Source organism: Centroberyx gerrardi, chromosome 22, assembly GCF_048128805.1.
Source record: "Centroberyx gerrardi isolate f3 chromosome 22, fCenGer3.hap1.cur.20231027, whole genome shotgun sequence".
Taxonomy (NCBI): Eukaryota; Metazoa; Chordata; class Actinopteri; order Beryciformes; family Berycidae; genus Centroberyx; species Centroberyx gerrardi.
This window is the reverse complement of record NC_136018.1, coordinates 11,708,929-11,724,768: the sequence shown is the minus strand read 5'-3', so window position 1 is coordinate 11,724,768 and position 15,840 is coordinate 11,708,929. Positions and strand designations below refer to the sequence as shown.

At 44.4% G+C, this 15,840-nt stretch overlaps 1 protein-coding gene across 1 annotated transcript in view; it reads right to left on the bottom strand.

The window, feature by feature from the left end:
- The window catches only part of c22h8orf34 (chromosome 22 C8orf34 homolog), a 58,275-nt gene that overhangs the window by 24,366 nt on the left and 18,069 nt on the right, over positions 1 to 15,840 (bottom strand). Inside the window, exon 7 of the mRNA XM_078291458.1 lies at positions 12,391 to 12,557. Coding sequence (XP_078147584.1) covers positions 12,391 to 12,557 — 167 coding nt within the window. The remainder of the gene's footprint in view (positions 1 to 12,390; positions 12,558 to 15,840) is intronic.

Below are 15,840 nucleotides of genomic sequence, written 5' to 3'. Positions count from 1 at the left end.
TTCCAGTAATACCCTTAAGCAGGGTGATATTAAATGTCCCATTCATCATGGCATGCAATGGAGGGGGTGGGGACAGAGAGGGCCACGAGCGATTTGGGCAATTTGCCGGCCGTGGGAACTGCTCAAGTTCGGGCCTTCACCTTTTCCTCTCTCTCCTCTTCCTCCATTCCATCTTCTTCTTCTTCTTCTTCTCCTTCTAACCGTTTTCCTTTTTTGGCTACAACTCATGTGGCATGCCAGATTTTCTTTGGGTCACAGCCTAAGATACAAATCATTACTTGACACTTGGAAACATTCACTTGTGAGGCTGCAGCTTTCACAGGAACACCAAAAGAATAACAGCGCCCGGCTCTGACCCAGCAAGAGAACATGACCTCAGTGCACGCAGCTGCCTGTCACCTCGGCTCCCGCTTTGTCTTCGCTCCTCGTTCCCTTCGGGTCAAGATAGTGTGACACAAAGAGGGAGAGAAAGACCTCAGTGTCTGGGAGAAGACGCAGCTAATCTCAGATACACGCAGGTCACGGAGGTAAACAAAGGCCTCTGTGGGGAGCGCACATCCCACACAGGTAGGAGATTAGTCTGCCATGTCAAAAGGAAATGTAACAGAGGGTTAAAACATTTAGCAAAGCGTGACGACATGACGTGCTAAAGCAAGCGGTTCTGCCCTTGTGTCAGTGTCTCTGGTATTAGTGCTGCTGCGGGTTAGGAGAGGAGAGGAGAGGAGAGGAGAGGAGAGGAGAGGAGAGGAGAGGAGAACTGATAATATCAGCTGTGGACTCCTACAGTTACAGCTGCCAACAGGAAGGGAAGAGGAACGCACCCTCATCAGCCTAACTCGTTTGTGTGTGTGTGTGTGTGTGTGTCTGTGTGTGTGTGTGTGTGTGTGTGTGTGTGTGTGTGTGTGTGCGTATGGATCAGTGAAAAAGCCTCCAACTGCTCCAGTACAGCTGCTCAGTGGCCAACAGTAGAGGACTGTGGCTGCACTGAGCAGCTCCCAGGTATGAATGTGCGTAACTGTGCGAGTGTGAAGCGGGGCAGGGCTGAAAAAGAGCATGCGCGCTCTGTCAACTTCGCCTGGATAAATGTAGGTTCACAAAAAAAAAAAAAAAAAAAAAAAAAAGGCTGAATCGGCTTTTTATGTGGGTTTAAATCTGCTTGTCTCGCCAGCCATGTGCCAGCGCTCTGGAGCCAGGAACGGACTTTAAGACTGGGCGCAGTCCTTCATCTGTGCAACAGCAGTCTGAGCCTCAGCCATGACAGCGCTCCGCACGGCCGAACCCCGCTTATTACTCTGCCCCTGCTACTGCGGAGGGAGAGGTGACGGATCTCTGTGTCGACACCACACTGTCTCTGAGGAGGGTTTGTGGATGAAGTGCTAAAGTGATGAATATGATGTGTTTTTAGTGATACTATTGCAAATGACTGCTTTGTTTTTTTAAGATTATTTTGTGGACAGTACAGTTGAGAGAGAGAGACAGGAAGGGGGGAAGAGAGAGAGAAAGGGGGATGTGAAAAAGGTCCCAGGCTGGACTCGAACCCAGGACGCCACACGGCACGCGCCCCCAGACCACCGAGCCGCCCGGGACTGTTTTCAAATTCACATCAATATTCTGATATTGCTCAACACATGCTACACATGATTAGAGGCCTGAGAATGATAGCTGGAATACTTTCATATTAGCCAGGATACTGAGGTTTTTGTGGTCTCTAAGCTCTGTTTCCATGCTGATATTTGGAATATTCTGTGAATTCAAGTAAACAGAGATATATGAGATCAGGATATGAAGATGCATGTAAGCAGCTTATCCTGAATATGATCTTAACTGAGATATTAAATGTGATACGCACTTACTAAATACACAGTATGTTTGGCGTGTCTGTTCTTTTTGTCTCTGTGTTCATTAGAGGAGCAGGAACCTGCTTAGTCAAACACATATGACTGAGTGCAATACTCTCCAGGTTCACAATGCAGCCCAGCGCGCCTCCGCAGCCCCCCCGGCCTCCCACACAATACCACCATGATAAGTTTACAGTGTATCTCCCCTGAGACCAGTTTACCCCGGGACCATGACAGCCTCCCAGGCCCCTGTCTAGACACAACAAACGTCTGTCCGCACTCGCCCGTTTGTCAGCCCGTCACATTTCCACTCCCCGGGCACTGGGGGCAGCCATGCATGCTCCCCATGCCGAACGATGAGACACGGCAGATAAATAAAATGGGTCTGCACTAGGGAAGGGGGGGGGGGGGGGGGGGGCTGAGGAGGGAAATGGAAACTATTCGAGCGATGCAATCCCAACAAAAGGCCCGAGCGACGAGGAATTCCGTGCCGCAATCACTCACTCACACCAAAGCCGGAGCGGAGCCGAGCGGAGCGGCGCACACACAGATCAAGTGTTTGTGCGCTCCTCCCTCCAAGTTTCCATGTAATTTAACGTTGTTTAGATAGCGACCGACTGACTGGCTCTCTGCTGCTCTTCACGGCGCTAAAAGCAGCGCTGAAGTCATAATTAGCGCATTCGCCTCACAAATAACTTAATATACACCTTCTTAGATGATGCGTTGACAGATGTATGGGGTGGAATCATCTAACACGCTACCCCACACATGGAGAGGGCAGGCACGCACACACGCACGCACACACTTCATCATCTCTCGCGCAAAAACCCGAGCCATTTCATCAAGTTCTGTGAGTTATTGTCTCTCATCTAAGTGAAATAATTGAATTTCCATCCTTTTATGAGTGATAAAAGTGCTGGGCGAGCTGCGGCTTGGTGTCTGGGAGGTCACTCCAGAACAGAACAGGCAGCAGTGACGACGTCTCGCCGCAAAACACTATAGGCTCTAATTAATAGACTGTAAGTGATAGATGCCCTGCTCTTCGACAAAAGCTGCCCTTACACCCGCACACACACACACACAGACACAGACAGACGTGCCACACAGGGGCCCACATGTGTGAGCAACATACTCAGACATACATTACAGATAAAAAGGCACGCAGCACACAGTCGGCCCCGGCACATACTCGTACTGTGACACTTGCAGACCCCACACTCTCGCTGCCCTCACACATACAGCGAGCATTTGTGTTTCATTAAGCCTTGAGCACAAAGCCTCCACTTGGCGGTTAGTCGTCACACAGACATCTTTGATGTGAGTGGGGGCAGAGACGCATTTGTTTGGCTTTGTAATAAAAACAATATTCCAACTTACATTTCATAATTATGTCTCGGCTTTCAATAGCACCCCCGCCCTCCCCACCTCTCCCCTGCCCTAAAAATATGCCTGTCAGGCTCCAAAACCTCACATCTCTGAGTGCAGCAGTAAAACTCTGATCAGAATCAGATGGGGACACACATGAGCAGGGTAACATCACAGCTCCGAGGCCTGTGGAAAGTCTTATCACAGACCTTGGTGCAAACCTCCTTTTAACTCACTTTCTAACCACAAATGCTGCAGAGATTAGGATGCCACTATAGACATGACACGGCTTAGGGGTGTATTACAATGCCAGTCATCATAGCTGGATGAGGGAAATGTGAGTTGAGTTGTTTTGACTGTGGAAATTTCAAAATGTTGATAAACTTGGGTTTGAATGATACTTGAAACTATGAATTTGATGCTTGAGACTATGTTTTGTAGTCTTGCAGTATGGAAGACAGCCATCTGCCAGGATCAAGGCTGCCATCTACAGTTCAAAACAGTAATGGTTAATAAGTGATACGAGAATCAATTAATCCATCAAACAGACATGCAGACATTTCAAGAAGAGTCCTTTAACGGGGGCTGTGGAGGAGAGTGTATCAAAAAATCACAGATAAAAGAATCAGTGTTGGGTTGACGGAGTGATGTACAAAGAGCAATTATCTCCATTGAGCTCATATTTCTATTTATACATATTTTGGTTGTGGAGGTTACTGTTTTACCACTTGTTTGTGATAAACACATAGATACAGTAACACAAACATCACAACACACAGACAGAGATGCAGCTGCACACGCACACATATGTGCATGTGCATTCAGTCTCACACACACACACTGACAACTGATTACACAGCAATTACTGCATAAAGTCATCAAGTCTATAACTCACTCCAATCACGCCTGTCTATTTGTCAGTTGAATCTTAATCTTGAAGCAGACAGGAGCCTATCTGACGACCAGAGACATACCTGAGAGGTGAGTTTGTTTTCTTTATCACTACAAAACACACAAAACTGTCAGTCTGCACACACAGCGTTTTTGGGGGTCATGAGATAATACAGATTACTCCATAATGACACAATGCATCTATTCACACAAGTCCTTTACCCATCGAGCGTACGAGTTCTAGACAATGGCGCTATCCATAGATGTCATCCTTGCGGGGCTATCTAACATCTTTTGCTTCTGTCTGTCTACAGTAGCCACAATACAGCATCATTTTGTCCATTCAGCCCTTTCTTTCAGATAATCTTCGCAATTCATGTAAATCGCTTCTGCAACAATCTTCCCCTGGTAGATATACTTGTTGGTATCAGGCCATGCTCTACGTAATGACTACTGCCAGATTTATGGTATGATCGCAGCAGTTCGCTTGCCTATTGGTAATTGCTTCCAGTAATACCACGGTAATACTGCGGCAATTCGCCTCTCGATTAACTTATCCATCTGCACCATGGAGACTTTTACAGGCTTCAAATTGGGAGCAGTTAGTCTTTTACTGGGGACATTCTTCTCACCATCAGACCAGCGCAACCTTCAGAGGTGTACCCAGCCCTTCCAAGCCTGTACTTTATGTGAAAGATTTAGTGTGGAAGCAACTTACACTACTAGCATGCATGTTCTCATCCCCCTCCTTCTCCTCTCTCCTCTCCTCCCGGAGCAAACAATGGACCGTGATGATACTGCTGCGTTGTTGTTTGTTTGCGTTGTTGCCAGGGCAACTGCTGTATCTTTGGTTGGTTGGGCAAGGCAGAAGGGGGCAATGGGGGTGAGGAGAGTGCAAAGGTGGGGGGGGTGGGGGGGGATGCTGGCGTCAGGAAGTGCGTGCGTTGTCTGCTAACGCTGGCAATCTGAATGTTGGCTGAAGGCAGGGAACAAAGAGACAGCTCTTAGCTCTGTTAGCGCTGCAATCAGTCCAGTTAAGTTACACACACACACACACACACACACACACACACACACACACACATACGAACAGGTTACATTTCCAAATCAACTGGAGCAACGAGGCTGAGCAAGCACCAGGATTCTGCTGCTTGGGATGTTGGTCTAGACGAGAGGGGGAAAACAGATTTGATTAACATGATCAGCAGGTAAGATGCTGCAGTAAAATGCTTGATTCTCCCTCTTTTTACACAGAAAGTCATTTAGTAGCACAAGCTGAATCTTTAGGTTCCCACTATAGCTTAAAGGCAGACCGCAACCTTAACCACTCTCAGCAGCTACAGTAGGAGTCTATACACAACAGATGACTTCCTTATAGAGTTCCTTTTCACTTCGATTTCAAGATGGGAAAGAAAGGAAAGATGAAGAAAGGAGGCAGCTATTGCTCACTTTCCCTTGCCTACTCCATTCAACATTAAAAAAAACATCTATACCATTGTCTCGGCCAGGCTGGGTTTGATCAAGGAAGATATAAAGGCCTCCTACAGAGACACAAAAGAGCCACACAAAGAGCCACACACAGGCGTAGTAATCCAGCCACCAGACACTGCTTTAATCCTGCGCGTATCAAAGATCACACATAGCTTCAGAATGCCCTCATCCTATCCCCATCAAACCCTCTGTCACTGTGAATCACCTAGAGTGGGTAAAGGTACACTCATGTCCTCCTCTCCTGTTTCAGGACCCCCACCCGGGTGAGGCGACGTACAAAGAGGGTCTGTTGACTCACACAGGGGGGTCTGATGTCTGCCGTATGGATGTGTCACTCTGGCAGCAGCTCCGTTACCCTCTGCTGTAGTAATGTGAGTGAGAGTGTGTGTGTGCGTGTGTGTGTGTGTGTGTGTGTCTGGTGTGTGCATGCGATCCATGTGTTACAGCCCTCCCACTGGGTCCCAAAGTTGATAGCAATGTCTAACAGTGTGTATACATGTAGCGAAGACCTCTCTAAACAAACCGAACTCTGTCCTCTGTAAGCAAAAAGAGGAGGAGGATGCAAACTCAGCTTTGCATGTAATCCTTTTTCTCTCAAACTCACCTTGAGGAGGTCTGAGTTTAGGCTGTTCCAGAGCTTGTTTGGAGTCTTTAAACATACAGCATGTAGACATTTTGTATCTAAATGTATCTGTATCTAAATAACTAAGATACATTTAAGAAACATTAAGATACATTTTCCTACGTGTTTGGAAATCACACCCTGACATATTCAGAAAGGTAGACTCAAAGGATTGGTCCCTGAAATGGAATGCTTCCACCAAGTATGACGAGAACAGTGACTTTACAGTGGGAAACTGGCTAACTCGTCTCATTAACTTACCATAAAATAACACTGCAAGGCCAAAAACAGGGTGTTTCTCCCCACATGCTGAACTCAACTTGTTTCTTATTTCAGATCAGTATAAAATTGTGGTTTCGCCGCCCGGCGAAGGCTAGAATCTTGACATTTTCCATGGTTTTACAAGAGCGTGTGAGTCATATTCATTTTCAATATGGTTTTGGCTGTGGTAAATATTAAGCATGAGACTAATGAAAACAACTGGGAAAACACACAGGGCCATCCCTGAGAGCAGCTAGAGAATCAATCAGACTAAACTTATCTGATTTTATGTTCGCTTTTTGGAACAATCTGAACAAAACAAATCAACCTTTAAGCCATTGCTTTGGATTTTATTAATGTATTCAATCTGGAAAAACTTGGCTAGCAGCACTGTAAACAACTCCAAGAGGATCTTATTATTCCCTCATAAGCTCCTTATCCAGGTGCTGGCAAAAAGGCACCCAGTTTGGAAAACCCTATAGCTCAATACGGAAATGGGGATTAGTTGCTAACTTTCTCTGTATTTCTGAAGCCAACTTTTATTACATATAGTATCCTGTGACATAAGATGGGCAGTGGGAGAGACTACTGCTTCTCTCCTGCCTCCCAGTGGATACTCTGCAATATGTTCAGTGTTCTGTCAGTCTCCACCCATCTCTCTTCTCTTCTCTTCTCTTCTCTTCTCTTCTCTTCTCTTCTCTTCTCTTCTCTTCTCTTCTCCTCTTCCTCTCCTCCCCTCTCTGGTCCTCTAGAGGACTGAAGGCATGAACACGATTGATCACATCCACACCATGGGACATGTATTATACATGTAGTACAATGTAGTACATGTAGTATAATCGCTCTCATTTGGCTAGTGTTGATTTCTCTGTGCAGCGCTAATCTACACAACAAGCTGGCTCACAGCCAATTAGCAGGTGAACAAAGCTCCGCTCAACTGACAAGTAACAGGGAGGAACTACTGATGTGTGTCAGGCTGCGTTGGACATATGTTCCTTTGGGATGAACGCTTTGATCAGCACCCGTGGTACATGACTGTGATACACCAAAACAATAAGTATGTGTGTATGTGTGTATGTGTGTGTGTGTGTGTGTGTGTGTGAGAGAGAGAGTTTGGCAAAGTTTGAGAAGTTTGCGCTTAGAGATACATGTGGGCATATGGAGGTGTGTGTGTGTGTGTGTGTGTGTGTGTGTGTATACATGCATGTATATATTTGTGCTTGCATGTGCCATGTGTGCAGTCGGTCTGTGCAGGAGTGTGACCATACATGCATGCATATGTATGTCTTTGTGTCTGTGTTGCATGTGTGATATGTCTAAGCACACACACACACACACACACACACACACATACACACACACACATGCATGCATACTGGAAAAGGTGAGCTCCACGCACTGCACAGATGGTTTAAGTTGGCAGGACTCAGAGTGTGTTTGATAGTCACTGGTGCAGCTGTACTGCACGCTTCACAGAGATGGACACTTGCCCAGACATGAACCAAAACCATTTACTTTTTTTATGGTCTGTTTTATCCTGTTTAGGTGACAGACGGGTGGAGTGTATCATATGACAATGCCAGACCGTCTACACAATCACAGGAAAGTATTTGCAAGTCAATTTAGTGTGCTTTTCTGCCAGCTTATCTGAATTCAAACCCACATCTGACACTCAAAGCAGGTTAAAACAAAAGATATGAATTATTACTGCAAATACTATCTGACCCAGCCAGGCCTGCAGCCGCACAACTCTTCTCAGGTGAACTCACACTCAGCAGCTGTCATATCATATCAAGCCACTAGAGGTCATCCTAAACTCATGCTTTAATAGATATCCTGCACCCAAAAAGGCTGTTACAGTTAAGTGCCATTGACAGGGGCTTCTCATATGCAGCAATGCACAATGTAACCTATTTAGTATGTTATCAATGAAGTATTTATTGCTTTTGGTAAATCCAAATTAAGAGATAGGAACATCAAAAACAACAGGACACCATGAGCCATTCCATTCCATTGGAGTACCATTAAGAATAATTAGATGCAAACACAATTAGATCTATAGACATCTTACCTAAGATAGTGATAGAAATTAGTGCTAACTTTAGCTATATTTCAGAAATTTTAGAAAATCAATCCACTGATCCACAGGTTCAACCCCCAAGCATCCGCCACAGCTGCAGCTGACCCTACGTACGCTTTGACTTCCCTGTGGACAGGGGCAAGTAAAAAGACAAATTTCTCCTTCAGGGATCAATAGTGTATCACAGGATCATCACCCATGCCGAAGATCATCCATCATCTTTGGCAGGGATTTGGTCATGACCACAAAATCTGTGCGAGGAACCTCTTTCTAAATGAGGCCATGGAATCCTCCTGGGGTCGTTCATTTCCCCGAAGCCCACCATGGCTGCATGCTAGCTTCACTTTAATCAGTCTACAGTGGTGAGGCAGGCCACTCAGAGTGACAGTCCTCACTGGCTGCCAGGGTCCCAGTGGAGTGCATCAGGGCCAGGCCTTGACAGAGAATCACAAATGACCTCCCTACATTATTTCCTTTGAATTACTGCCCTGGACCGTAGTGGAAAAGCCACTCGGGGAATATGCCCAGGATTCAGAGCTATGATCAAGGAGAGTCATTTCAGACCATCAACATCCCGCTATACGGCTGTATCTATCACCATTATATACTGCCCTTCTGGGCCAGGGGTGTACATGGTTGATAGTTAGAAAGGAAAGGGAATCATGGTGTTTATGTATTGTATTGAAAAGATAATTACTTCTATTTGTCACTGTAGAGAATAGTAATGTAGAACAGTAGAATAGAATAGTAATATAGTCTAGGTGCACATGTATGCTTAAAATCATTTACACTATATTTTCATATAGCATTCTGACAGACACCCCACACAGTGCAAAATGACAATGCTAGTTATAAAACTAACAATCCCTCTACATACACTGAATGAATACAATTTTAGGGACTTCTTGAAGTACCTACACTGATGAGGTGAATCCAGGTAAAAGCCATTATCCCTTATTGATTTCCCTTATTAAATCTGTAGCAATCACAAAGGAGGAGATGTAGAGAAAGAGAAGCAGACGAGTTAGAGGGGGATTTTCAAGCTTAGAGTGTAAACAATTGAGATGTGGATTGTGCAAAAGAGGATGTAACTCAATATCAGGAAGATGTCTGTGATATTTTGTATATTCAACATACAGTACAGCATACATAAGTGTGGGTACAGCTGCAGTTGGAATGTAGTTGCAATTTATTATTCATAATAATGAACAACAAATAATGTGATATTTTATTGATCCACATAGGGAAGTCCTCCTTTCACTTGCCCCCCTCCAGGGATGTCAAATGTCTGGGTCAGCTATAGAGCAGCACCCATGGAGCTGGTAGGGATTTGTAACTTGCTCAAGGACACTTCAGCAGGGTGTGGACACAGAGCTTGAATCCACGTCACCCGGTTGAATGATACCAGCCATCCTATAGGCTACCAACAAAGAAATATGACCCTTCGGATGAGCCTGATGAAAAGATCCCGCTAACAAGCAGAAGTGCCACAGAGTAGAGAGTGAAGACATAGATTATCTGTCACCACAGGCTGTGGGGAAACAAACAACCACTACGTAATTGGGGCCCATATTACAGACACAGGGGAATAAAAAGAGAGGGATGTGAGCAATTATTCCTCAAAGAAGTACTGTATGTCAAGCATTTGTTAACTAATCTTCAGCAGAAATCCAATAACCACTGGCATTGGAGAGGTTTATGTGTACAACGTGACTTTACATTGAACTGTAGTTGTAAAGTTATGTTGTAAAGATGACTCCTCCCATTCTTCTCTAATGCTCTTTATAATTCAGATTCAGGATTAGATGGAAGCTGCAGCTACGGTAATTCATACAGCTGTCTTACAATCTTATACAGTGTTACTATGGTTTAGTATGAGATTAGAAGTGACATTTTCACTCTGCATGTGTGTGCTGTATACCTCTGTGGTGCTGTGTGTGTGTGTGTGTGTGTGTGTGTGTGTGTGTGTGTGTGTGTGACCTCCCATGACAGTAGTGTTACAGTGCAGGGATAAGCTACTTTACTCCACACAGCCACCTCTGCAGGTGAAGATTACTGCACAGCAGAGAGGGAGAGAGAGTGGGAGGAGGAAGTGAGAAAGAAGCAGAGAAAGAGAGACAGAGAGAGAGAGAGAGAGAGAGAGAGAGAGAGAGAGAGAGAGAGCGCTTAAAACAACACAAAACATTTCAGGGAGCAAATTCAATTTGGCATGAGACATTACATCCTGCGTCTGCCCAGACAAGGTGACGAGCACACAGACCCTCCGCTGAATAATCCTGAAAGAAGACTTTAAATCAGCTACTCAATCCACCTCCTTTCTCTCCTACTCATCCATCTCAGTCCTGAATCAGCACATGATGGCATGACTGTCAGGAACAGAAAGGGATATGAACACACACACACACACACACACACACACACACACACACGCTCGTGCAGGCGCACACTAGATCGACATTGTAACCAGAAGTTGTCGATTTGAATACCCAAACTGGCTGAGAAAATCTGACCAGGATATCTAAACAGAAAGCATCACATAACTGCTGACTGCTGCATAACTCATCCAGCCATCCAGCCACTACACAAGTATGGCTGATTGCATGCTTTTTTATTGATGTATGGAACCATTCCTCCTTTGTAACTATTCCCAGTAGGCATTAATTAAAGGAGAATTCCACCCTCTGATACTCTTACACTGTTAGTATTCTGTGATGTTCAACACGTCAGGAGTTATTTTCTGATGAAGTTTACCTTTTTGTTGTACCCAACTTCCCTCAAACGCCTTGTCTACTTCTGCATCAGGTAGCGATTTCCTACATTTCCCAGAATGCCTTTCCACAACTCCCAGAAAACATACCTGAACATGTTGCATTCAGTGCATGTAGCTGGAGAAAGCAATAACAACAGCGTACTGTATAGTAAGAGAGTGAGTTTTCCAGTCGAGAAAAAGCAAGAGTCACTCCCCTTACCCAAAACACATGTCTTGTGGCTGCATTGCATTCTGGTCTATTGAGACTACGGTCGGTGGAGAAATTGATATCTCTGTCCCTTCTACGATGGATTTCTCAATGATTGTTGAGTGTCGGTGCAAAATGGAGATTCTAGACAGAAGCCCTTGCTTCTTATGTCTTCTCTACATAGAACAGCATGATCTTGCAGTTGCAGACTATTTTTGAAGCTTTTCTTGATAATTGCGGGTTGGAGACTGTTCAAGGGTAAGTGATGCTTTTGTAGCTCCTCTTATAAAGTCATTGAACTGTATTTGGACTTCTGAATATCATAACAAATTGATTTTATGATAAAAAAAAAAAACCTTCATGATCATGCAGTATGAGATAGTAAAAAGCACTGCGATGAGAATGACTGGTCATTAAACGTGAGATGCTACACAGTTATGAATTTTTTTTCTAGTCTTTTCATGTAAGGGAGCCATTAGTCAGCTTACCTGGCTCACTAAGTGTTTCTCACACAAGTGCAGACACACACGCATGCATAGACACACACACACACACACACACAAAGTAAACACAGCAAGCTGTTCTCGGTGTGTGTGGGATGGCAAGAAAACAGGTGTCTGTCTCACACACCAACAGAGCGTCTGCTGATACACACAGTGAGGCGTTGTAAACCTGGCTTGGCTGCAGTCCTGTATTAAGTTCAGCAGGATTTTTAAACATGGTTTGATTAACAGAGAAACTATTTGGTATTCAACACAGTGTACAGTATACACATATTTTTAATTTGTGTGTGTGTGTGTGTGTGTGTGTGTGGGGGGGGGGGGGGGGGTGGGGGGTGGGGGGGGTTGTTTATGTGTACAGTATGTAGTAACAGTAAGACATTACCCAGTAGCTCCATGGCATCGTCCTCGTCCTCGATCTCCTCCTCTGTGACGGAGGGGGCGGGGCTGTGGACTGAGTCGAAGGAGTCCTGGGACAACATGGCTGCCAGGAGCTTCTTGTGATGCTGCTGCTGCTCCTTCAGCCCTTTGCTCTTCGTTTCCATCTTCAGGCTGAGGGAGACAAGTAGCGGAGGGGTTAGAGCTTAAGAAGGGAGGAGCTGAGAGAGAAAGTAAGAGCTCAAGGGTTTTTCAACTTTGACACAAAATTAGATGACTATTTGTAGACGCTCATCACAAAACATAGTTACCTTGTTGCTGATGTCCTTACATGGCAGGTTATGTAAAATTAATAAATATGCCATAATTTCCTCCCTACTACCATAAAGTATTTGCATGTTGAATGTGTTGAGAATGGCGAAACTATCTTCATTCACAGTGGCACGCTTTGGGCTACTGGGACATGTGCCTACTGACATAGCACTCTTTATAATATGTGTTCCTATAGTAATTACATTCCTCTCATCCTCATCTGTCAGGCTCAGGCTTTCCAGTCTGTACAAACTGTCCCCACATTCGCCTTTGAGTGATAACACTTAAAGGCCATGGCTTGCATTTGGCAGCCATTCCACGGTTGTTAGGGACAATATACCATACAATCATTTCAAGTGCCATTCAGGTACAGTACACCTTCCTGGGAAAGCAGCAGGAAGGAGATAAGAAAGGAGAATTACTCAGAGTTGAGCAACAGAGCCATAACGACTTGTACCATTAACCACAAACCATTAGCAGTAGTACTCGTATGGTTATAAAGGGGCGATTGCAGAAAACACTCCCCCGCCAGGGAGGATTCAAAAGCAGGTCACGGAGGGATATGAGGTGTTGAATGCAGCCCCTGGAGGTTTTAGTCAGCAGGAGAAAAAATAATTAAAACCAAACTAGTACTTAAAGCAGGAATGAAAGACGTGCAGAAGGCCTACAACTGGAGAAAACACTTATTTTCTAAAATGTTTAATCATTGCAGTAAACCAAAGGCAGATGCTAACTTGCACACGTGGACTGCTATTTTGATAATACTGAAAACATCTGTACAAATCCATACTACTGAATGTTATAATCAGATTGTAAAACAGAGCACTGTAAAAGCAAGGAACAGCATTCTGCGATGCTATATGGAGATGCTTTTTTTCAGTGAGTTTGTCTCTGCTTTGCAAGTTGCTTTCTTTCTACTCCATTATTTAGTTTACAATGCAGCTTTATGCTAACATTTATAATGCATGGTAATTGCTACATAAGCCGATGTTTGCCACAGGATGCAGCCAAGGAGATGCACTACTTTCTGTCTTTCTGGACCTGCAAAGTCCATCCCAGTCCTACAAGTCAGCATTTACTTCAGTACTTGGCTCTTAGAGCGCCACATAGCTTAACAGCCTCTTCTCAGTTCTCAGGCTATTTCTCATGCTGTTTTTAATTAAAAACCAATACTTGGATAGGGAGAAATCAGATGCTTCTCTGTGTATTGCTTTTTCCAGTAGCTTTGTCCATTTCTCAGGTGAAATTGTGTTATCTGTAGCTAAGCCTGGAACATGGAGAATGGCTGAAAAATTACCAAATAATGCCCCCAATTCCATACACACAGATAAAGAAATAAATTATGGGGGCTGACTTCTGCAATACGTCTATATTGGAGAAATTAATTTCCCTATCCTGCTCGCTGAGGGCATGGATTAGAGAGGGGCGGAAGAGTATTAATTTGATAGTAATCTCAGCTGAATGACTCCTATTTACAGATAATGGAGGAGGGTCAGAAACCCAACAGATATGTATTCATACCCTCTGCATGGTATTTCTATGCCAATTAGATCTGCCAGTATGGACAAGGCAAGATGGCTGGAGTTTTGTGCATTTTTAAATCTCAGCCACAGTCTATTTCCACAACTGTTCTCTATTCTCTATCCTCTACCTAACTGTTCTCTCTGAAAAAGGCAAACATCTCTCTACGGTTGCAAGCAAATATAATAAACAAATATAATTCCTGTTAAAGGAGTAGGCTGACGAATCTATAATTAAACAGAAGAGTAATGATTGTGATTTTTTTATGATGGTACCTACACAGAAATAAAAGAACTGCCTAGAGATTAGTGCATCTGTAATGACTAGCTTTTATGACTTAAAAATCACTCAAAACAAAACTTTATCTTCGTGATGCGTGTGTGTGTGTGTGTGTGTGTGTACAAACCAGGCTTTAATGATGATATGAAAGCAATATGAAAACAGGTATAAGCCCATGAAGCTGGGAGGCTGTGCCACAGCATTTGCATTGTTTTCTCTGTCTCTGTCTGCTTGTTTATCATTATCTGCGCCTGTCTGTATGTACAATAAGCTGATCTGTCTCTGTCTCCATTGGTGTTAAAAGAAAGAATATAAAGACATAAAGGGAGAGAGAGAACCGGCATGAGGATGACAAAGAGGTGGGGACAGTAAGACAGAGGCAGACAGGGAGAAGCATATGGAACTGGGATGAGGAAGCCCCATACCACTGGACAGATTCTGTCGCAATAAGCCATTTCCTTGAATATACCTCTGCCACCGCTGCATCTGATTTCCCACATGCCCCTTGTGCTTCCCCTCCTAGACTCTGCAGCCTATCATATAGATAGCCACCATCACCTGTCGGCTCCCCTTACGGTCCTCTCTGACAGGCATGATGGGATGAGGGAAAGAAAAGCAAGAAAAGAAAATGAAAAGAAGTAAACTTACCACAGTATGAGGAGGGAGCTGGACTGGTTTGACAAATAAGGTTAGATATATAAGCGGAAAAATGTGAGGACCCACTTCTGAATGTGGATTGGCACCAGAGAGGGTGGCCCACTGAGGCTGAGATGGGTTTTAGGACAGGCAGTGATGAGGGCGGCTGTGATCTTGCCAGTTTTCCACTGGCTTAGAGGGGTCATTCCTTTCTGCTCTCATTCTAAACTATAAACAGGTTACTTTACATTAAAACTGATTCACTGGACATCATATACCAAACCCTAACCTGTTTTTTTCTGATATAGCGCTTTTTGACTTTGTAGCTTGGCCAGAAAACCGCTCAGTGGATATGAAACTGATCTCAATCCCCAAACAGAATCTGAAGTGGGAACCAGTATCCAGTAAATGCAATTAAGAGATGATATAAACGATCTATCTGATGAGCCAAGTACTCTTCCGGTTAATGAGAGAAGGAGCTGTGATTATTTTGGGCTGCTGCGCCTTCCCAAACACACAGGGCCTAGTATAGCTGCAGCAGTGCATCCTCGCACACTCCTTATAGGTAAACACAACACACACACACACACACACACCCCCCCACACACACACACAGCTCAGTATGCCCACACATATCCCTATCTCCCAGCTCAGGCTCCTAACTACGTGATTTCTCCCTATAATCCGCCCATACAGTAACCTAATGAGA